The sequence below is a fragment of the Natator depressus genome, chromosome 2 (genome assembly GCF_965152275.1).
Source record: "Natator depressus isolate rNatDep1 chromosome 2, rNatDep2.hap1, whole genome shotgun sequence".
NCBI classification, from domain to species: domain Eukaryota; kingdom Metazoa; phylum Chordata; order Testudines; family Cheloniidae; genus Natator; species Natator depressus.
Genome location: NC_134235.1, coordinates 106,943,531 through 106,966,217, shown reverse-complemented (window position 1 = coordinate 106,966,217; position 22,687 = coordinate 106,943,531). Strand labels below are relative to the sequence as shown.

At 43.8% G+C, this 22,687-nt stretch overlaps 1 protein-coding gene across 3 annotated transcripts in view; it reads left to right on the top strand.

Moving 5' to 3' along the window:
- The window catches only part of RNF144B (ring finger protein 144B), a 133,146-nt gene that overhangs the window by 87,658 nt on the left and 22,801 nt on the right, over nucleotides 1-22,687 (top strand). For all 3 annotated transcript variants that reach the window (XM_074944797.1, XM_074944798.1, XM_074944796.1), the window contains exons 3-4: nucleotides 10,264-10,368; nucleotides 20,229-20,289. In XM_074944797.1, the coding sequence (XP_074800898.1) occupies nucleotides 10,264-10,368; nucleotides 20,229-20,289 (166 nt within the window). The remainder of the gene's footprint in view (nucleotides 1-10,263; nucleotides 10,369-20,228; nucleotides 20,290-22,687) is intronic.

The following is a 22,687-nucleotide window of genomic DNA, read 5'->3' as shown; positions in this document are numbered from 1 at the left end:
ACACCCCCTTCCCTCTGGAGGACTCCGGACCAACGTAACAGCACAATACATATGCTAACAAACTTAAACAAAGCCTTTGTTTAAGTTTGTTAGCTTATGTATTGTGCTGTGAAAGCCATTTAAATAATGAATGCCCTCTCTAGCCATGTTCTGCTCCTTTAAGGAGCAGAGTGCAGCCCCACCCTACCCCCCCTCCAAAGGTGGGGGGCTAGCCCCAAGTCTTTCCGGTACCCCATACCAGCTAAAATCTCTTGTCGGTAATGTGTACTGGTGGGTACCACTCTACTTGCACTCCTGCTAATAGGAATGTCAGAATATCAATGCCAAATCCTGCTCCAATCTCCTCTTCAACTTTTTTTCCAAATACTCTGATCTTCGGTATTATATGAGTGAGTTTAACTGCAAGTGACATGCCTGCTAAAGTCACCAACCAGCAATTAATTTCAAGTTGTATGTTACTCACCAGAACAAGGTTTGAGCTGTCTAATATCATATACAATAACAGACCAATCTTGCAAAAACAAAAGACAATTTCACATCCTAGCTTCTGGGTGTTGGCACATGTTTATGCAGTAATGGTATGACTCATCATTCGTGTGGTCTTATGTTTTTGAGAAGTGTGTGAATTAACTAAAATGGAAAATGCATGAAACAAATGCCACTATAACAATCCATATGTCATCACACACACTGGTACAATAGTTCTGCGTAAAGGAGAATAAGATTTCCCTTTCTAAGGTCTGGGTGCCTTTAATAGGCAATGCCATGCTAGCAGGGCAAGTGAGAGTACATTTAACCTCTCAACTTTTTTGAACTATAGTGAGAAGAGCCTTCTACTTTGGGTTTCATTTCAAAGGGTGTAGTGAGAGCCCAGCTTGAGACAGGCCCTGAAGCCATTCTGCCCTGTTGTCTTTCCCCAATCTCAGTTTCCTCCACGGTACTGCTGCTGCGTGCCACTAAGCGTGTGCGAGTTACTGCAGAGACAAAGGGGCCAGCCATTTTCCCAGAACTCAGCACACAGACATGGAGACACCTTGATTTATGAAACACTCTGTGCATCTGTTGCTTTATCTGCAGGTGCTTGAGAGAGGAGAATTTTCTGCTGTACCTAGTGCATCCCAGGCAGCATTGAGCAGCACAATGGAGGAAACGGATGTGAAAAGACAGCATTGTGTGTGTGTGTGAGACAGAGAGAGAGAGCAGAGTGGGAGGGAGACAACTTTAAAACAGGCGAGAGACAACCAAAAGGTGGAGGTGAAAAATGAAGAGGAGGAGGAAAGAGACAACACAGGGCAAGGGAAGATTCCTACCTGGGCCAGTGTTGATCCTCAGTCACACTCTCTTTTCCACATGTTGTTTCTCTCTCACAAGAAAATAATGGCCCATCTCCAAAATCAACACACCTGTGCCCCAGTGAGATAATAGTTTTCAGTTCATAGCGGTAGTTAAGGGTCTGATTTCCTCTTGCACCAGTGTAAATCTGGAATAATTCCATTAAAGTTAATGGAGTTTACATGATGTAAAACCAGTGGAAGATGCAAATTAGATTAAAAAAAATCCAATTATTAAAGGCCATCCTCTTTCCTCTTGCTAATTTCAAGAAAAGATTCATTCCCTCTCCCCATGCACCACTTTCTTATACTCCTCTCTTTAGGTGTAGGCAGATCAAACATTCAGTCCCGGTGCTGCAACGCCCCAATGATTTTAAATTAAAGCTCACTTCAGATTGTTTTCCATGTCTACCCACCAACTGTCATGTTGTGGCATTTGGGTTTCTTTCCAAGCTTGAAGAACGGGAGTACTTGTGGCACCTTAGAGACTAACAAATTTATTTGAGCATAAGCTTTCGTGGGCTACAGCCCACTTCATCGGATGCATAGAATGGAACATACAGTAAGAAGATATATATATATATATATATATTTATACACCTACAGAGAACATGAAAAGGTGGAGTAAGAGGCTAATTAATTTAGATGAGCTCATAAAAAACATGATAAAATTGGCATATATAAAATAATACTTAGCACATGTTCAAAGCACTTTACGTGTTCAAAGAACTTCTCACTTCTCCTTTGAAGTAGGTATCATCCATTTTATATGTGGTGAAACTGAGACAGAGACATAAGTAAATTGCCCAGTACCCAGCAGTAAATCAGTAACGGAGCCAGGCCTAACAGAACACGGGTGTCTGGACTCAGTCCTTAGTCCAGAACACACTGGGACCAGCTCTAATGTGACATGTCACTTTGTTTATGGCTTCGGGTATATTCACTCTCTGGTGCTTAATGATAGCGATCCCACGACATTTGGGGTACCAGAAGCCAATATGTATTTTATTTTGATTTTTACAATATGGCTCTTCAGACTTTGAGTAGCATAAGCCAATCAATTTAAAATTGCACATAAGAATGGTGATTACCAATACTATAAGCAGATCCAGTGAAGGAACAAATCCCAATAACTGCATTTATCATGTTGGGTGTGAGAAAGAGCCACTAAATCAAATACTTCTTGTTATGGAATGATGAGCTAGAAAGCAGTATACACTGCCCTGTGGTCACACTTGCCTGTTGACACTCAATTGCTTTCAACAGTTGGTGCGCCATTTGTGGTCATATGGTCACCAAAAAAATGTACACAGCCACTGATTTTTCTGACCACAAGACCACAACACGCTCATCAAACTATAAAAGGATTTTTCACTCTTTTTCCATGTGTCTTACTCTTATAGGGCATCATCCCTTGTCCAATGGAGATGTTACCAGCAACTTGAATGAGCATTACATCAGGCCCTTAAATGTTAAGCTACAGAGGTGGAAAATGAAATGGTGCTGATTTTTTAACCACACTTGGTAAATCTATCTTGACAAATACTTTAAGCTGTGTATTTTATAATAGCTGACCATATATATACAGGCACTTGAATAACATGATGACGAGCACATTATAAAACCTTAGATAAATATACCTATTATTCCACACACTGCAAGTACTTTTTGAATGTAAGTGTACATGCACTGGCACTGACCAGGCACTTCTGGTGCCAGGCTGCAAATCTGTACTCACTGTGGTGAATATTCATAGAGCTCACATGAGTAGACCCATTGACGTCAATTGCACTGCACATGGGTATGCATTGAACAACTGGGCTCTTTATGAATGGAAAGAATTAAAGAAATAAGCATTATGTCCTACATGATAAAAATAGATAGTGAGTACAATGGAACCTTGCTCCCTGATTAAAGCCTCTACATGCTACCACAATAGAAATAGTAAATAAATTGTAACTTGTGGAGCTGGTTGGGAAGTTACTTTCCCCCCCTTTTTTTTGTTTTTGCTGAAAACTTTTTGTCTTTTTTTTTGGTTTTAATCAAAAGACTACAAACTAAAATAATAATAATAATTTTAAAAAATCAGTTTTTGGCATATAAAAATCGAAACATTTTAGTTTAAAATGAAAAATGTCAGTTTTGTGGGTTTTTGATGAAAAATTGATTTTTTTTTCATGAAAATGTAAGTTTAGTTGAAAAACCATTTTCGGTCTAAATTGTTCTGGCAGAGCATGTTCGGTGAGCTCTCCTAGTTCTTTTGCATTTCCACTACCTTACTCTCAAATTAAGCACAGGTCATACTTTGATCCCAATCACAACCTACTGCTTTTGCCTTTTAAATGATATAATAATTGCAGTGAAATGTTAACTAGATACAGGGCTCAACTGTCAACAGTACTGCCTATAGGACATATTATTGAAAGGGCTGACCTGATTTCCTTTCCACCCTCATTCTTTAACTGACTGTCTCCTTTATTTTTCTTAATCAAAAACTAGATATTAAAATTTGTCACATCAGGTTTGTGGTTTCCTTTCATATTTTCTATCAAAAGCAATAAAGGTTACAATTAGTGAGCTGGAAAGCTTTGTACAAAATTGGAGTTGAGAAAGTTAATAGAACACACTGAATGCGCTTGATGTACTTGAAAAAGCAATATGCAGTAATGACTGAGACCAGTCTTTTGTCTGTGGCAAGGAGAAGATTATTTGAAAGTGGCCTTGAATAGAAATATGGATTTGTAGTGAGAGGAGTACAAGTGCCCTTGTCGTGTCATTGCCTAGCAACATGAGATTTAAATACATTGCCTGAACTAATTTAAAAATCAAGAGGTAAAAATGTGCAATTGTGCTAATGCCATATATAGACTAAATCCTGCACTAAAAACCTTTATCTCTGCAATATTTTGTTTAATCCTGTTGTATATTTTAGTGAAATCAGTGAAGTTAGAACAGTTCCTACTGGAAGTGTTGTACTTATTCATAGTTACTATATAAGCACCTATTTCCAGAGTTAGATTAAGAATGTTATCATAACAACTCCCTCTAGGCTGAAGCTTGCATGAAATGTTTTACTGCAAATGAAATTTTGTATGTTGTTAGTCCAGGACAGATCTTTTCAGTGCATCTCTTAGCAGTTTCTTCCTTTCTGAAAATAAATGTCATATTGTCTCCACTTGAGCTGTGGATATATAATGAGTGTGTGTCTGAGTCTATATGCGCCCTCTCATTCCTTATCTCTATGTATATATATAATAGAATATAGTGGAGTGTTTATATTAGACATTGTGACAGGGTCGGGCCAGATGGCTACAGGAGAGTGATTTTGGGAAGGGGGGGGTTAAAGCCTTTTATTGTGTAAACTGTATTGGAAGACATTAGTTCTCCTTCTCCTGCACAGTCTTGGTTCCCCGCAGTCTACCAGTACGACGGGCAGCAATGAGACTGACCTTGCGACCAGCTGGAGCATCTCTCCTGATGGTTGAAGGCTTACCAAAATGTTGATGGTTACCATCACCAAAGGGATGTTCTACAGGATTCATAGCCACACCACGGACATGTGGCCAGCAGTTTCGCTTTGCCTTGTGTTTGTGATAGGCATGACCTGCCTTTAGGATAGGCTTGTCAATATGACCTCCACCAGCAACAATGCCACCAACAGCTCTGTTTGCAGAAGAGATCACCTTCTCAGAACCAGAAGGCAGCTTAATGCAGGTTTTCTTAGTTTCAAGATTGTGGGAGATAACTGTGGCATAGTTTCCAGAAGCACGGGCCAATTTGCCACCGTCACCAGGCTTTTCTTCAAGGCAACAGACAATGGAAGACAGATATATTAGCCCCAGGTTAGGTAGGTCCCTTTTCCCTGGGTAAGGTAACAGGGAAGGTTCCAGAACAATCAGGAACGTTCTGGAAACAATTAAGACAGGCTGATTAGAACACCTGCAGCCAATCAAGAAGCTGCTAGAATCAATGAAGGCAGGCTAATCAGGGCACCTGGGTTTAAAAAGGAGCTCACTTCAGTTTGTGGTGCGCATGTGAGGAGCAGGGAGCAAGAGGCACTAGGAGCTGAGAGTGAGAAAGCATACTGTTGGAGGACTGAGGAGTACAAGCATTATCAGACACCAGGAGGAAGGTCCTATGGTGAGGATAAAGAAGGTGTTGGGAGGAGGCCATGGGGACGTAACCCAGGGAGTTGTAGCTGTCGCACAGCTGTTCCAGGAGGCACTCTAGACAGCTGCATTCCACAGGGCCCTGGGCTGGAACCTGGAGTAGAGGGTGGGCCCGGGTTCCCCCCAAACCTCCCAACTCCTGGTCAGACACAGGAGAAGTTGACCTGAACTGTGGGTTCATGAAAACGGCCAAACTGACGGCTGCCGTGAATCTCCAAGGCGAGCAAATCTGCCAATAAGCGCAAGACTCATCAAGGTAGAGGAGGAACTTCGTCACAACATATATATCGTAATATAATCTCTCTCTCTCTGTATATATGTACATAAAACAATATATTTCATCAAAGCACTCTTATAAACTTTAACTAATTAAGCCTCACAACATCCTGGGAGGTAGGTAAATATTTATTAACCCCATTTTGTAGATAAGAAATCTGAGGGAATGACAGGCTGAAATGCATTTATGGGCAGAAGAGTGGCTCTGCAAAAATGGCACATCTTGCTCAATAGATTTGCTTGGTATCTATGTGTGTTTTGAGCCATAGCTACTTGCTTTAATGAGAAAATATTTTTCCTCTTTCTTTTTTGAGTAAGATTTTTCCAAAGCACTCAGCATTGGCCTAACTCTGATTCCAGTGAAGTTAATGGAAGTTCCATTGACTTCAGTCGGAGCAGTTACGTTAGCAGCAAACTCTTTGAATAATCCCACTCTTAAAATTTATCTTATTTCTGTCACCACTGCAAAATTATGGGAGAAGGAACAAGATTTTATTCTGGCTCATGTATCATGAACATACACGTCTAAATTCCATTTCCTGTTGGTAATATGCAAGCCAGGAAGAACACAACTTGACCAGGTGAATTTGCAGGTCTGGCAGTTCACATTTTTTCATTAAATTGTCTCTTGCTGAGAAACAATACTATTCTTAGGAAGTTACTTTTAGACTAGAAGGTAAACATGCTTTGTGACTTGCTAATGTCACACACAGGGAGAAAGTGGCAGAGCCATGAATACAACCCAGAACTCTTGACTACATGTCATGTGCACATCTCTAACCACTGCTTCCTGTGTTTCTGAAATGATCCTATCTTTAAAGAACTGTATTTACTTGCACACACTCTTTCTCTGTGTAAGATGCCTTAAAGGGTTCTAATTTTCAAAAGGGGTTGGGTGCCCACTTCCCACTTCTGAAAATCTTGGTCATAGTTTCTGTACACAGGAAATTGTATGTATCAATAGATTTTCATTACTGTGGTGCTTGTCTAAGCAAAAAGTGCAAATTTTCAATGCTTTTGTCAACTTTTGATGTGTTTCTGGGGTGTGGAAATGTTTGTATGATGCTGCAAATGCAAAAGTATTTTACCGTATAAATTTATAATTCTCTTTGCCCTGTCTTCACCACAGTCACGGCTTGCATCAGTGCTTCATTTTCACCTACTTTATAATTAAACTAAATTAGCGTCTGTGTTTTTAAATACATAATAATAATAAAAGCTTAAAGCAGTTCTGCTGTGCTAAAAGCTACAGTACTTTTTTTTAAATTTCTTTACTGCTAATTTTGGGAAGAGGAGAGGTGAGGTTCTATTCCTGGTTCCCAGACAGGCTGATGTGTGATCTTTAGGCAAGTCACTTAAGGCTTTGTCCTGGAATGTGCTGTGTGTCACCTGGGTAGCACTCAGCACCTTCAGCTCTCCTCAGCACCTGACTGAATTGGGCCCATAGTCCCTCAGCGTCAGTTCTGTAATATGTAAAAGATTTAATGTTTGTAAAATTTATGTCACAGGGCTGTTGTTTGTAAAGTACTTTTGAGATCCTCAGCTATTGGCTTCTGATCCAAAGCTTGTTGAACTCAGTCTGTGAAACTACAACATAAAGGATACACTAGCCTTTGTTAACCTGATCTGGATTTGAACCAGCAAACTAGAGGAGAAAGGTTTCATATTATGGTATCAAGCTTTTGAGCCATCTAGTCCCTTGAAGGTGTATTCCTAAAGCTGCACGCACATTCTTCCACAGGAAAATAATTGTTAGTGCTGAGGTCAACTGCCCTAGCAGGCTAAAGTAAGAAAAAGCCTTTGGGCTTCCATGAGTCCTGCAGTAACTTCTTAGCCTTTGTCCTCGCTCTTTAATGGGGTGGCCTGAACTGATCTTAGAATCTGAGTCTACTGTATCCTACTGTCAAAGTAAATTACTAAACATAGTCACCCATCCCAGAAGGGACAGGAGCCGGGGTTGCAGTCAAAGAAAAGGATTGTTCTCCAACACTAACTGAGAGACACACTGAGGAGGAAAATCTACACTCCCCAAAGGGTACGGTGGGCTCTGAACAATGGGAGCAGGATGCAGGGAGCATGTGTTGGGCCCACAGGCACCGTCATCTTCCTTTCCCCAGGAGTGCTCAGCTCCTGCTCAACCCCAGACCACACCCCACTCCACCTCTTCCCCCAAGGCCCCACCCTGCCCCGCCTCTTCTAGCCCAGTTCTGGCCCCTCCCCTGAGCACACCCCATCCCCGCTCCTCCCCTTCCCCCTCAGCCCCTCCTGCATGCTGTGGAACAGCTAATCCGTGGCAGGTAGGAGGCGCTGCGGGGCGGGGGAGTTGATTGGTGGGGCCTCTGGTGGGTGGGAGGTGCTGAGGGAGGGAGAGGGGAGGAGCTGGCTGCAGATGGATGCTAAGCACACTCTAATTTTTTTCCATGGGTGCTCCAGGGCTGGAGCACTCACGGAGTTGGCACCTATTGCTGGGCTGTCCTACCCTCATGAGCTTTCCTCCACCCCACTGCATGTGGATTTTTGGGGGCAGACTTTGGAGTAGAGCATTTCCTGTTGGGATCAATCATGACTATGTTACTTCCTCTGTTTCCATTTACTTTTCTATGCAGATGGGAGGTGTCTTTTGTAGCTAGGCCATTAAACCCACTTTATGTTTCAATTACTGACTCTTTCTCGTGTTGTTTCTAGGTTCCTTTTGGAAAGGAGCATTAACTACATTGTTTGAATGAATAAAGGGACAGCATCTGGTTAAGTCTCACTAAATTCCTTGTGTTACTAATAACACCTGAAGTTATTAAAATTGTTAGAATAGTTATACTGCTTATTTACTTTTTGCCCTTTGCTCATCTTGGAATGTGAAAATAGACTGGCCAGTTCTATTCTTATATCTACTAGTATCACTTTCTAGTTCTCATGTAGGGAACTGTTTAAATGTAAACAAATAAAAGTTGATTGAAATTTAAAACATAAGTCATAAACATATGGGGCTGGACTGAAACCCGGGAGCAAGGCAAAACCAGAGTGTCTCCCCCAGGGTCACAGCTAGTCCCTTCTTTCCCTTTGATCGGGGGCAACCTATTGCTGGCACAGATTACTTCATCGTCTGTGCCAGCTCAGCTGTGCTTACCAGCGCATTGGAGGGGCAGAGCCAAGACTCCCACCTGATGGGTGGGGGAATAACAGTCCAGTGGTGGCCTACCCTACAGGCGCTGGAAATGCAGGGAGTCCACGCAGGGACTTAAAGGGGCTCCTTATACCTTATTACACTCCTGCAGGGGCATGTGGCAGGGCTTATAGTTTAACCTGTTGGTTTTAAAATTAGGCTTTTGAAACTCTTAAAAAATTAAATCCCTAAATTTTGGTAATAAATTAGCTGATGATCTCCCTTTAAATACAAATTTTTTAAAAAATTAAACATCTTATTGGAAATCAGATGTTATTTTAAATGCCATGCCATTTGGTGGAAGATATATTCATTTTCCTTTAAAATAAACTGTTTAAGTGACCACAAGGATTTGGCAGGTGTACATTTTGCTGGCATGCACGGTAGAGTTGAATTGCATCATTTTGCAGAATACATTGTTACATCACTTTTACCTGGAATATTGGTCAATGTTTTTTTTCACAGGACCCTTTGGGTTCACTCCTTCCTGTGTATTTTAGAATTAGAAACCTCTGTTACACCAGTTTCATACTGCTTTAAATTCTTTGACTTCAGTGCAGTTGCATGGGCATAAAACTAGTGTAACGGGCTGGAGAATAGGGCCCTTAAAATCCAAATTGGATGTGTCATAATGGGGACGAAACATTGGGGATCTGCTTTTTCTCATCCCAAGAAAAAATACTACACAATTATTTTTGTGCAGTGAAGTGATGTGGACACATGCAGGAGGGCCTCTCTGTTGGAAACGGACTTTGAACACTTGCTCAGTAGGCCAGTGGTTGATGGCAATTCATGGAAATGACACAATCTATTTAGAGGAAAGTTGATAGCCTCACTGTTTCCAGATCCATGCTCTGCTAGCCAATCTATAAGCTGCCTTCATTGCAGATTGCTGAGAAAGCAACTCTTCTGCTTGTAAGTGAGGCCCTATAATGGTGGCCACCAGGTGAGAGACTGAATTAAGAATACATGAAGGGAAAATAGAAGAGCAAAACCTGTTTTAATTAGAGTGAAATATAGCCTGTTCTTTTTCAAGTCTAGGCTTAATATAGAGAAAATGTATTAGCACAGGACTTGACTTGCTGACTTGAGTAAACTCAATATGTGATGGATGAAGTCATACATAATTAATTGTTCTTTGCTGCATTCTTCCCAAAGTAATGGTTCTTAGCATCCACACGTATGATAATTTATGTTTTCCCTAGTGCTCTAGGACAGCCAATTAAGGAAGTGGAGGTGGCACCTGTGTAGTGCAGTGTTAACATCTACGTTTTCCTATCATGTGGGTTGCAACTTTCCATCATTTTTTTTCTTTTCTCCTTTCTAGTGCCTAAAGCAGTATATGCAGCTGGCAATTCAAGAAGGCTGTGGTTCTCCCATCACTTGTCCAGACATGGTATGCTTGAACCATGGGATCCTACAAGAAGCAGAGGTAGTGACACTTGTCTTCTGTCCTCTTTTTGTTCCACCTTCATTTACATAATAAATACAATATTGTTCTGTTTCCTCCTCTTAATTACCTCTCATGAGTCTGTGACAGGAAGCCTGCCTGACCATAGGAACTAGAGACAAATAGATGTTTTTCTTTTCTGTCTTGAGAAAATGCTTACTTGGGATCCAGACAATTTCTGAATTACCCAGGCAGGTGATTTAACCAAAATATCCTGCATCCAGGAACCACTAAACATTCATTAGCAATGACTGTTGGAATGGCTTTGATATGGATACCTACGGTGGGTGAAATCCTGTCTCCACTGAAGTAAATGGCAAATCTCCCACTGGTTTAAGTAGGGTAAGGATTTAACCCAGTGTGTTTATATTGGGGTGAAGCAGGAAAAATGAGGACAGTTTCTTGTGTGTCAGTCTTTCTATAAATTGTAAGGGAAGCTGGGTGGGAGTTGGATTTGACAGATGAGAAGAGTGAGAGTCTCAAAACCCAAAACAGAGAACTTTCCAATAGATGAGACTTTGGGAGCCCTGAGGCTGAACAAGGAGGTTACACTAGTGTGTGCACACACATACACACGTGTGTATACACCCACAAATATGTATAACACACATGCAGAGGAACATGCATATATACTTCTAAGGTTTGAGATAAAGAAACTGAGGTAGCATCCAATTCTCAGTTATATTATGTCCCCTTTATGCCATTTAGTCTGTGTAAAGTGGTCAGAAATAGCCCCTAGTCAAATGGCCTGCCTGGCTATTGTAGAAAGGATGTAAAGTTCCTAGATGGCTCCACTCTCAATCCATGGCACAAGAGATGGGTCGCTAGTATGGCTGGAGTGTATTACACTGCAGCAATTCTCTGCTTCCCAGAGGCCATGAAAAACAGAGTGTCAGAGAGAGCAGCCCCAAGGCTGTTCTTGCTTACATGGCAAATACAGGGAGAATGTAGGGAGTGCAAAGGTGGCTAAAAGCATTAAACGACCTTTGCCCTCACTCCTTTTCTCTCATCCCCAAGTGCAGGAATGAAATAAATGAGACCCAAGCCCTGAATTTTCTTCCCCTGAATTGCACAAAAGCAAATACTTATTTGTTATCCTGTGGGCCTCCTACAGCCCTGTATTCAAAGATGGCATAGCTGTGCTCACTATAACCCAGTTCAAACGTGGGCATTGCCAGCGGAATTCTGTTGTGAATCCCCCAGTGAATGTGACCTGTGAGTATCTTTGTTCAGAGTGTTTGCACTGTACAATAGCCAAGGTAGTGACCCCTGCATCCTAAGCTAAGCCATTTTAACAACTGTTTTAAATGTGGTTTATTTTGTAATGTAGACAAGGCATTAAAGTAAACTTCACTCTACCTGTGGTGAAATGTCATTCTCTAGTAAGCTGCTATTCTCGACCTCTTGGAATGCAGAAACTATAACTTAGTATGAGAATGGCTGGGGCACCCTTCCCCCGCACCAATTCAGAGTAAGCAAAGGAAGCAGAAGAGAAGGCTTGGGGCTATGGGGCAATATGAAGAAGACCTAATTCTATGACAGGGGTAGGCAACCTATGGTATGTGCGCCAAAGGCGGTACGTGAGCTGATTTTCAGTGGTACTCACACTGCCCAGGTCCTGCCCACCGGTCCGGGGGGCTCTGCATTTTAAGGTCGGCAACCTTTCAGAAGTGGGGTGCCGAGTCTTCATTTATTCACTCTAATTTAAGGTTTTGCATGCCAATAATACATTAACGTTTTTAGAAGGTCTCTTTCCATAAGTCCTTAATATATAACTAAACTATTGTTGTATGTAAAGTAAATAAGGTTTTTAAAATGTTTAAGAAGCTTCATTTAAAATTAAATTAAAATGTATTTTTGTTTTGGGTTGCTTGGAACATTCTGATTTAATAAAATGGGAATACTTCATTCTGACTTTCTAAAAAACTTTGAAATGAAAAGTCATTTCAAAATAAAAAATTGATGTTTAGTTTTGACCTTGTTTAACTGCTTTTAAAGTTTTTTTTTTCCCCCCCTAAATGAAATTTCATGTAAATCAACAGTCTCTCAAGTTCTGATTTCGATGAAATGGCACTTTCTGACAGAACAGAATAATGTTCTGTTGGAAAATTTTCTACCAGCTCTAGTCCTAGGTCAAATCCTAGGAGGGGAGACCCAGAACTGTGGGGTACTGCCAGGGGGCAGGGGGCAGAACCCAGCGAAAGGGGCACTGGAGTCCTGGGAGGGACATGGGAGCCAGCAGCAGCAAGGCGAGACACCGGCCTGAAGAGGGCGCTCCGGAGGCTGGAACGCTAATTCCCTGAGACGACCAGCATGAGGGGCCGCCGGTGAGTCTGAGCCCAGTTACAGGACTGTTGCCCCCTTACTAACATTCAGTGGGGGTGTTTTGGTTGGCTAGCTCCCAGTACTAAAAGGGGAAGGGTCGATGGGAAATCAGGACCCTGAGACTGACAGTCCCCAGGAACAATGGGGAGAGGCCAATGGTCCAGGTCAGCCTGAATGACAGGGCGGGCAGGCTAATCAGGGAGTCAGGAGGCCAGGAAGGTCCCATCCTCCCTGTGAGCTGGAATTGCCTGGGTCAGACAGAGTGGGGCCAAGCTAAGGTGAGAGCAGGGGACCGAGCTGAGCTGGGGAGCAGAGCCGTACCAGATCCAGAGGGGCCAGAAAAGCAGCCTAGGAAGCAGGTTAGAGTTGGGAGCAGAGTCACAGAAACAGCCCAGGGACAGCAGACCCTGTGCTGGGAGCAGAGCTGCAGCCACAGACCCAGGTGTGGTGAGCAAGGGGGGACCCTGGGCAAAGGGCCCAGTGCAGAAAGACACCCGCAGCCAAGGGTCCTTGCAGGCCAGACTGGGAGGGGGATCTTAACCCAACAGGGGGCTGACACTGGGAAGAAGGGTCCCACCACCGAAAGCCTGGAGGTGTGTGGCCACCACCAGAGCAAGTGTCCAACACGTAGCATCCCTGCAGCACAGCCAGGGCCTGAGAAGGAGGCCTGGGACCTACAAGGAACAGACTGTGAACTGCCCTGACATTCCAGAGACGCTCTTTGTAATGTTCCCTGCCACAGAGCAGGGTGATGTGTTTTCCTTTAACCTTTCCCATTTTTCCTTCTTTTTTTAAATTAATTGTTGATTAAACAACTTGTATTTGCTTTAAATTGTATGTAGTGATCAGTGGGTCAGGGAAGTGCCCAGTGCGGAGAGTACCCTGGAGTGCGGACACCCTAGCCCCTATCCTAGGTGACCACAGTAGGGTTGGAGGTCGAGCCCCCCAGGAATCCTGGGCCCAGCCTTGTTGGGGTTGCGAGGACTCTGCCAGGCAGGAGAGTGGAAGGGGAGCCTTCAAGGACAGGGAGGCCTCTGGGTAAAGGAACTGGGAGCGAGGACTCGGATACTTTCGCTAGCCCACTTCACCGGTGTAATGCAGAAGCCAGGAAAGTTTCCCCCACAATAGCTGGACCATTCCCCCGCTTACATATGCTGCCTCCAGGCATGGATTTAGGGGTTTTGGCCGAGGAGGTTACTGGCTGGTGCAGCTCCCTGTGGTAGCCTGGTTCACGGTGTTTGTGGTGGTCTCACTTATTCAAACATCCATTTTACTAGAACATCATCTGTTGTAAGGAACCTCCCTCTCTATGGGCAAGATTATGGCATGGTCCACATGGCTGCTCAGGGACATAAATGGATGTAAGATCCATTCCCCTCTGTGACCTCCCTGAGTCTCCATTGCAAGCATGAGGATTTAAGCAGCGGCTGTGTGTCCAGTACACTCCCCCTCTGGTGCATCTCTTGGGAGAGTAGATGGAGCTTTTTGGCTCTGCTGCCTCCAGTGTGCTGGCTACTGGAGTAGTGGGTGGGCAAGTGGGGGAGGGCACAAGAAAGGACTAATTCCTAGCTGCTTCCATGTGCTACCCTGTACTGAGGGCTGTAAATAAATGGACAGTCTAGCCTTGTGTGCATTGAACCTCATTCCTTTCATCCTCCTTTCTTCGTTTCTTTGCCTCAGGGACCTACAGTGTCTCCCAGTTACTGTAACCTTTATAGAACTCATTAAGAATCCTATTGTTGGACACTGTGCAAGGGCGTCGCTGGGCGTTCTGAGTTACAGCATCTCCATATGTTTACTGGGATTTCCTATAAATCTTTCTGCTTTGTGAGAAAGGTGCTATCCCAACTACAGTTATATTTTTTATAACAATATTGTATAAGTGCCTAATGTGTACAAAATCTAAAACTTATTTAAAAGCCAAAACGTATGATAAATCACAAATGTAATGCCTGACAGCTTTTCAGAGGAGAAGAACATTTGTCCTCTTGTTATCCATGTACATTTTCACTAGACCTTTAACATAATTAAAAACAGCTCTGAAATATTTCCTTTGGCATTTGTCAACCAGCCTCCTTAAATTGGACAATTTCTTAGCCTGGAACAAGCTTTGGTATTTTCCTTTCTGTCACATATCTGCTCTCCTTCCTTTGTCACTTTTTAATCAAACTTGGTACAGCTTTGATTCCGAACCCTGATTCCCAATGGCTTTGGAAGCTCTGGGTGTGTGGATATAGTGGATGGGATTATCGGGAGAGTGGGGGGTAGAAATGTAACAGACGTTTAAGGGAGCCGTTAAAAGTCAGCCTGAAAAAATGCCAGGATAGGAGGAGACAAACATTTAATCTCACAATGATCCCATCCAGTGCTTGTCATCTTTGCTTTATTAAATGTAACTGAGATTAAAAACGTCTTGTGTCAGGGATGTGCCACTTTTATTTCCCTATGAAGGCCAAAGGCTGAATAAATAATAATTACGATTTCATCACTCTTTTTAATTCACAGCACTAGCAGCTATTAAGGTGTCATATACACAAGCAATGATGATATTTCTTAAAAGAATCTATTTGGGTGTTTCTTAAAGGCACCTGGAAATCTGGGGAAATTGTGGGATAGATCCTTGGTCCTATTTTTGCCAGCTTTGTGGTGCAAAGGAGCCAGAAATTTGGTGGGTCTGTCCGAGTGAGGATTTCCATGGAATGGGGAATTAGCTGTATGCCACCCACTTTCCAGGCCAGTCCTGCAATCCCCAGTTGCTAGAAAGGCCCATTGAACTAGTCAGCTGGATGTAATTAAGTTATCTGAAGGGCTGGGCTGGGACTCCCCAGCCCCAGGGTCAGGGTGTCATAAAGTAGACATAAAGACATCCTTGCTACTTCCCTGCCCGTTAAATGTATCCTAGTCACAGCTGAGGATCTAGCCCTGTTTACATAACCAATAGGTTTATGTTTTTGTTTGCAAAGTAAAGAGTGAATTTTTCTTATGTATGGAAATTTCCAATGGTCAATATGCAGAAACTTTTTTATTTTGTACTTCTGTATCACATTTCATTTAAATGCACTGAGTCTCACAAGACTCCTGAGAAAATGTTATCTCCATTTTAAAGATGGCAAAACTGGTAGAGGTTACATGAGTTGCCCAAGATCTGAATGAGCCAGTAACAGCTGGAAATGGAACTCAGGCTTTCTGACTCCTTAACCCATAATGTAGCTACAAGATTTCTCTCTTCCCCTCTTATAATATAGGGCATGAGTCAAACCCATTGAAACCAATAGGATCAGGCCCACATTGCAATTTTTCTCTGAATTTACTCTAAAGAAATTTCTTGTACTTTATATTTTCTACAGGATGAACCTTTTAACTATAGTATCTGTTAAAGTTTTAACACATTTTCTTCTCAGAGTTAGGATTTTTTTTTCAAAAGAGCAAATATTTATGTATTAAATGGAAGGAGTAAAGTCTACAATGAACTTTGGCCTATTGTGCACTTCACTGTATACTCATTAACTTTAAGTGGAGCTATTAAAACAGCTTTTTTTTTTTGTTTGGTTTTGTTTTTGTTTTTTTTGTTCAGAGGTTCTTGTGAACAGGGGGCAGCTGGCCTTTAAGACTAGTAGGGATAATCCCCTCAAATATTGCCATCCCTACCAGCCACACTGTAGATATTGAGTTGTGTAGCTGATGCAATACCGTCTGCTGGACTCCTGGTGGAGCTAATAGTGCTCCAGTCCCTGGAATAAGCAGAACCCTCCCTGTGTTGCCACTGGTGTCTCCTGGACCTGCAATCCTGGAAATCCCTGCAGCATATAGACTGCAGACAGCAGAGGGAGGAGGCACAAAACCAGGATTACAAGCTTGTATGGGGCTATTTCCCGTTAACTCCATAGAGGCAGAATATGGGGCTCCCTGAATACATTCCCTGAAGTCATCACCTGTCCCGGTTACCTCTGCTCCTAATTCTCCAGCACCAGCAATTTATGAGCCTAGTGGTGTTAGATATCAGAGATGAGGGGGAAGGGTTAGCCATGGTTCTTTAGCTCAGGCTGTAGCAGTTCATGTCTTTCCTATCTTCCCAGGGTGTATTGAGGACAAATACAGTAAAAGACTGTGAGCTGCTCAGATACTGTGACAACAGGGGTCATATTAGTACCTAAGATCTGAAGGATATTAAGCCTAGAGATGGGTTTTCAAAGTCCTGAAGGGTTTATGCAGTGATGAGCTGCCAAAATCTTAACAACGGGTTCCCTCCTCACCCTATGAGGGGGTTGTTGCCCACCCCCGCCCCCCGGGACTCCTGCCCCATCCACCCCCCTCCCCTGTCCCCTGACTGCCCCCAGAACCAGGCAGGAGGGTCTCGTGGGCCACCATAGTGGATGCCCACCCCACCCCTAAGAGCCAGAGGCACCTGCCGGGGGGCGAGGTGGGGAGTCCTGGCGGTGCTTACCTGGGGCAGCTCCCAGGAAGCATCCGGCGGGTCCCTCTGGCTCCTAGGGGCCGGGGAGCCTAGCTGGGGGGGAGCAGCATCTCCCCCACTGATCACATCAAAAGTGGCGCCTTAGGCGCCGACTCCCTGGGTGCAGAGCACCCACGGGGAAAATTTGGTGGGTGCAGAGCACCCACCAGCAGCTCCCTGCCCGGCCCCAGCTCACCTCCACTCCGCCTCCTCCCCTGAACGCACTACCCCGCTCTGCTTCTCCGCGCCCCCCCACCGGCTTCCCACGAATCAGCTGTTCGGCGGGAAGCCGGGGAGGACTGAGAAGCAGGTCACGGCTTCCCGCTCAGGCCGAGGGTGGCGGAGGTGAGCTGGGGCAGGGAGCAGTTCCCCTGCGCATCCTCCCCCCCCGGGTTACCTGCTGTGGCGCGCGCAGCCCTCCTGGCGCCTCCCCCCCCCCCCCGGCCCGAGCTCACCTCTGCTCTGCCTCCCTGGGCCTGAGCGGGAAGCTGCCGCCTGCTTCTCAGCCCCCCGGCTTCCCACATGAACAGCTGATTCGCGGGAAGCCTGGGGGGCGGAGAAGCAGAGCAGGGCGGTGTGTTCAGGGGAGGAGGCGGAGGTGAGCTGGGGCCGGCGGTGGGGCGGGGAGCTGCTGGTGGGTGGTCTGCACCCACCAAATTTTCCCCTTGGGTGTTCCAGGGCTGGAGCACCCGTGGAGTTGGCGCCTAAGGCGTCACTTTTGGCCAGTTAAATTTAGAAGCCCTTTTAGAACCAGTTGTCCCTCACGGAACAACCGGTTCTAAAAGGGCTTCTAAATTTAACAACCGGTTCTAGCGAAGCGGTGCAAACCGGCTCCAGCTCACCACTGGGTTTATGTGTACAGGGGTGTGCTAGTAGGGGTTCTGAGCTGAGAAGTGATGGGAGGGAGAGATTTCAGAGCTGAGGGAGGTGGTTCTGAGCCATGGAGAGGTTAGATAGGAAAAGAGGAGCTGATTAGATGGAAGGCTGTGTTTGTGGGTGCATATATTTAAACAGTCAGCTCTCATCTTTGATTTAACTCTGCTTCTGCTGAAATCAGTGGTACAATTCTCATTGATTTCAACAGAAGCAGCGTAAGGCCAATGTTGAATGCATTTGAAAATCCCAACCTCAATTAAAATCGCACACTCTAGCACTGAGGATTTTTTGACAAATAGTTTCTTGAGTAGTAAAGGGCATGCTTAGGAATCACCAATTAATGCATTAGTAATGCCACACATTTTAAAATACAGTAGCTGTCAGAGCCTGAATGACTAGAAAGCAGCAGCTGGACTAACTCTTACTTTCTCCAAACTCTGTTCAGATTTCAAGGCAACCAGGAGGAATATGGACAATGCTGAAATTGCACCTTTCTTTTTTCACACTTTGGCTTCATTCTTTACTGAAATTCCTCACTCCTTATTTTTTTTTAAGTTCGATTACTGTTGTGTTTCTAAGAATGTTTCAAACTAATTTTTAATGAACAGATGAAAAATGTCTTGAGGCTCATATTACCCTAGAGAGCTGTCAGAGGAAAGAGGTTTGTCCCTTGAAAAGACAGTGTATAGTAATTTCTGTTCAATCTCTGAACTAGAAAGAAAAAATATTTTGAACCTTAAGACTGTGACTGATTAAGCTAAGAATGTGTCCTGTAAAAACTTGCTAATGTTTCTAAGTCTGACATAAAATCCTTTGATTTCCTCAGTTATAAATCTTTTAAGCATCTTTAAAACACTTAAATCCTGATGTCAGTGGCATTATTTTTTGTATAACATGAGTTAGATCAAATAAGTGATCCAAACATCTGCCTTTGAAATGCAACTTTATATTCCAGACTGATTAATTTTTGTACCTTGAGTAAAATGAGTTATGTACAAATGAACACATTCTTTGCTCCTTCCCAGTAGCAAAAACAATCCAAATTACAAGCAGGATAACTTGTATTGTATTTTTGTCTGTATTCTAATACTTTTCATACTGGTGCAACAGAGGGCAAGGCAATCAAGAGTTTGTTACTGCTTCAGTGAGTACGGGAGAGAGCTAAATTCTGGGGGTGTAATGCTGTAGGGCCTCATGTGAAGTGCAGAGAGCCCTCAACTCCCTCTGAAACTGTTCATTTGTATCAGTGGGAGTTGAGGCACCTCAGAAAACAGGTCCTAATTTAACAGGACAATTAAGGAAGGTGGGTTTATTCTCAGGAGAAGAGAGAAGAGACTGAGGTGGACTAATACCGTTTTTCAGAATGATGGAAGAGTATTTACAGTGATGGATAAATATAGGTGATGGGTTCAAAATCTAAGATCCAAAGGGCCATATCCTCAGCTAGTATAAATCAATGTAACTTCGTTGACTCAAATGAACCATGCTGACTTGCACCAGATGAGGCTCTGGCTAATAATCTTAAAAAAATTAGGGTGACTGAATGTCTTTCTAGGGTAGATAATGGAGGATACAGCCCTTCACCACCTCTACGTCACCAGTTCAAATCCAGCCATGGTTGGTAGTGACTCAGACATGACAGCTAACGTCTATGTGGTTGCCTATATGAAATGAGTTGGTAATTTCAGTCCAGTTCACAGTGGACAAGGGTGCACATCACAAAATCCAGCAACACTGTTGTCATCAATCTTAGCCAAAATGACAACGAAGGGAGACTAAACTCCCCTCTCAGTACCCTAGAGGTGACTCCTGTCACCAAGATTGAAGGACACTGGCAGAGGGAAGCTTTCATTGTTGTACTTCTGTACATAAATAAAACAGGGCTGGCAATCTATCACCTTTCATTAATAATAAATCCACATGAAATACATGGGGAAGCTAGAAGTAAATAAAGCACCGAGGAAGAACTATTTCTTGTGAAGGATAATAAACATAGGGACTAAGTTACTGGAATGTGTGACCTAAAATACAGGTGGTCTGGAATTACCTAGACTTGCATCTGGAGAAGGAAGGGATTGAGGAGAATTGGGGGGTGGGGGAAACTAGTAAAGGAAGGTTGGTTGAGATGAGACTGGCTTGCTTTTTTTTCTTTTCCTAACATTTCTTCTATTCTTATGTTTCATTTCAGATTGCCTGTTTGGTACCTGTTGATCAGTTTCAGTTATACCAGCGACTGAAATTTGAACGAGGTGTGAACCATTTATTTTATATTTATCCTACCATGGCTTAAAATATGGGGTAATGGGGTTCTACTGATTACTAGAAGGCACTCTCCCTAGGGAGGGAAAAGGCCTTCCTTTTAACATAACTTAACTACAAAGAGTCGGCTGGGTTCTATTCCTACTCAAGTCAGTAACAAAACTCCCATCGACATAAACAGGAGCAGGACCAACAGGGCAATTTTTTAAATTAAATTTATTAGCGAAAATATTCAAACTTGTGTGCCTGAGATTAGATTACCTCTCCTGCAGAATCCCCCATACTGGGTCCTTGGGAGAGCTGCAGTGAGGGGGCATCCATGATAGAATGGGTGTAGCTGTGCTGCAAGGGACCAGGTGGCATTTACATTAGGTTAGGATGCCAGGGGCTGGCATTGGTATGGAGGCATGGAGTGTCCAAGTGGATGTCCTTGGCCTTCCATGATCCTAGAGGATCTGCAATGCTTGGGTTTTTCCATGTGAGCAAACCCAGTTTGCATGATAGGACAATAAAGGGAAGGTGGGGAGACCTCTGCAATGGAACCCTCACCAAGATTTTCTCCCTGGGTTTTTACCATGGGAGGGGATCTGGCTCATTATTGACTACAGCAGAGGTCCCCAAACTGTGAGGCACACCTCTCTAGTGGGGTTCCAAGGAACATTTGGGAGACATGGGTGGGTCCTGGGCAAGTCCCCATGGGACTGCCACCCAGCTCTGCTCCTGGCCGTGGCCATCAGCCCCGTATCCGGGGCCCCAGCTTCTGGCCTCAGCCCCCAGCCTCGGCTCCACTCCCACCCCCAGCTGTGGCCCCATCCTCAGCTCCCTTAACCCTGTCTGTATCCCCCCTCACTCCTGGAGCGACAACCCCACTCCTGGCCCCAGCTCGGGGAGGGGCAGATAGGGGTAAGGAGGGGCGCGAGGTAAAAAGTTTGGGGACCACTGGACTACAGCTTTTGTCATAAAGAAGCCGATGACATTAAGAACATAAGAATGACATATGGGTGAGACCCGTGGTCCATCTAGCCTAGTATCCTGTCTTCCAACAGTGGTCAGTGCCAGGTGCCCCAGAGAGAATGGACAGAACCAGGGCAATTGTCAAGTGATCCATCCCCTGTCATCCAGTCCCAGCTTCTGGCAATCGGAGGTGTAGAGACACCTAGAGCTAGGGGGTTAATAGCCACTATCTTCCATGGTTTCTTGAATGCTGTTATACTTTTCGCCTTCACAACATCCCCTGGCAATGAGCTCTGCAGGCTGACGGTGCATTGTGTGAAGAAGTACTTCCTTATGTTTGTGTTAAACCTGCTGCCTATTAATTTTCATTGGGTGACCCCTGGTTTTTGTGTTTAATGAAGGGGCAAATAATACATCCCTGTTCGCTTTCTCTAGACCATAATTTTATAGACCACTATAATATCCCCTCTCAGTCATCTCTTTTCTAAACTGAACAGTTCCAGCCTTTTTAATCTTTCTGTACAGAAGCTGTTCTATACCCCCAAATCATTTTGTTGCCCTTCTCTGTACCTTTTCCAATTCTAATCTTTTTTTGAGATGAATACTGCATGCAGATCTGGTCGTCCCAAGTTGTGGGTATACCACAGATTTATGTAGTGGCATTATTTTATTATCTATCCTTTTCCTAATGGCTCCAAATATTGTTAGCTTTTTTGACTGCCGCACATTGGGCAGTTTTCAGAGAACTATTCACAATGACTCCAAGATCTTTCTTGAGTCGTAACAGCTAATTTAGACCCTGTCATTTTGTGTATATATAGTCGAGATTATAGTCTCAAATGTGTATGACTTTGCACTGATCAACATTGAATTTCATCTGCCATGATGTTGCCTAGTCATCCAGTTTAGTGAGATCTCTTTGTAACTCTTAGCAGTCAGCTTTGGACGTAACTATATTGAGTAATTTTGTATCATCTGCAAACTTTGCCACATCCCTGTTACCCCCCCTCCTTTTTTTTTTCAGATAATTTATCAATATGTTGAACAGCACTGGTCCCAGTGCAGATCCCTGGGGGCACTGCTATTTTCCTCTCTTATTCTGAAAATGGACTATTTATTTCCACCCTTTGTTTCCTATCTTTTAGACAGTTACTGATCCAAGAGAGAACCCTCCTTCTTATCCCATGACAGTTTACTTTGGTTAAGAGCCTTTGGTGACGGACCTTGTCAAAGTCTTTCTGAAAGTCCAAGTATGCTATATTGACTCTGTCACCCTTGTCCACATGCTTGTTGACCCCCCCCCCCAAAAAAAAATTCTAATAGATTGGTGAGGCATGATTTCCCTTTGCAAAAGCAGTGTTGGCTCTTTCCCACATATTGAGTTTATCAGCATGTCTGGTAATTGCAGCCTTTTCCAGAGGAGCACAACCTTCC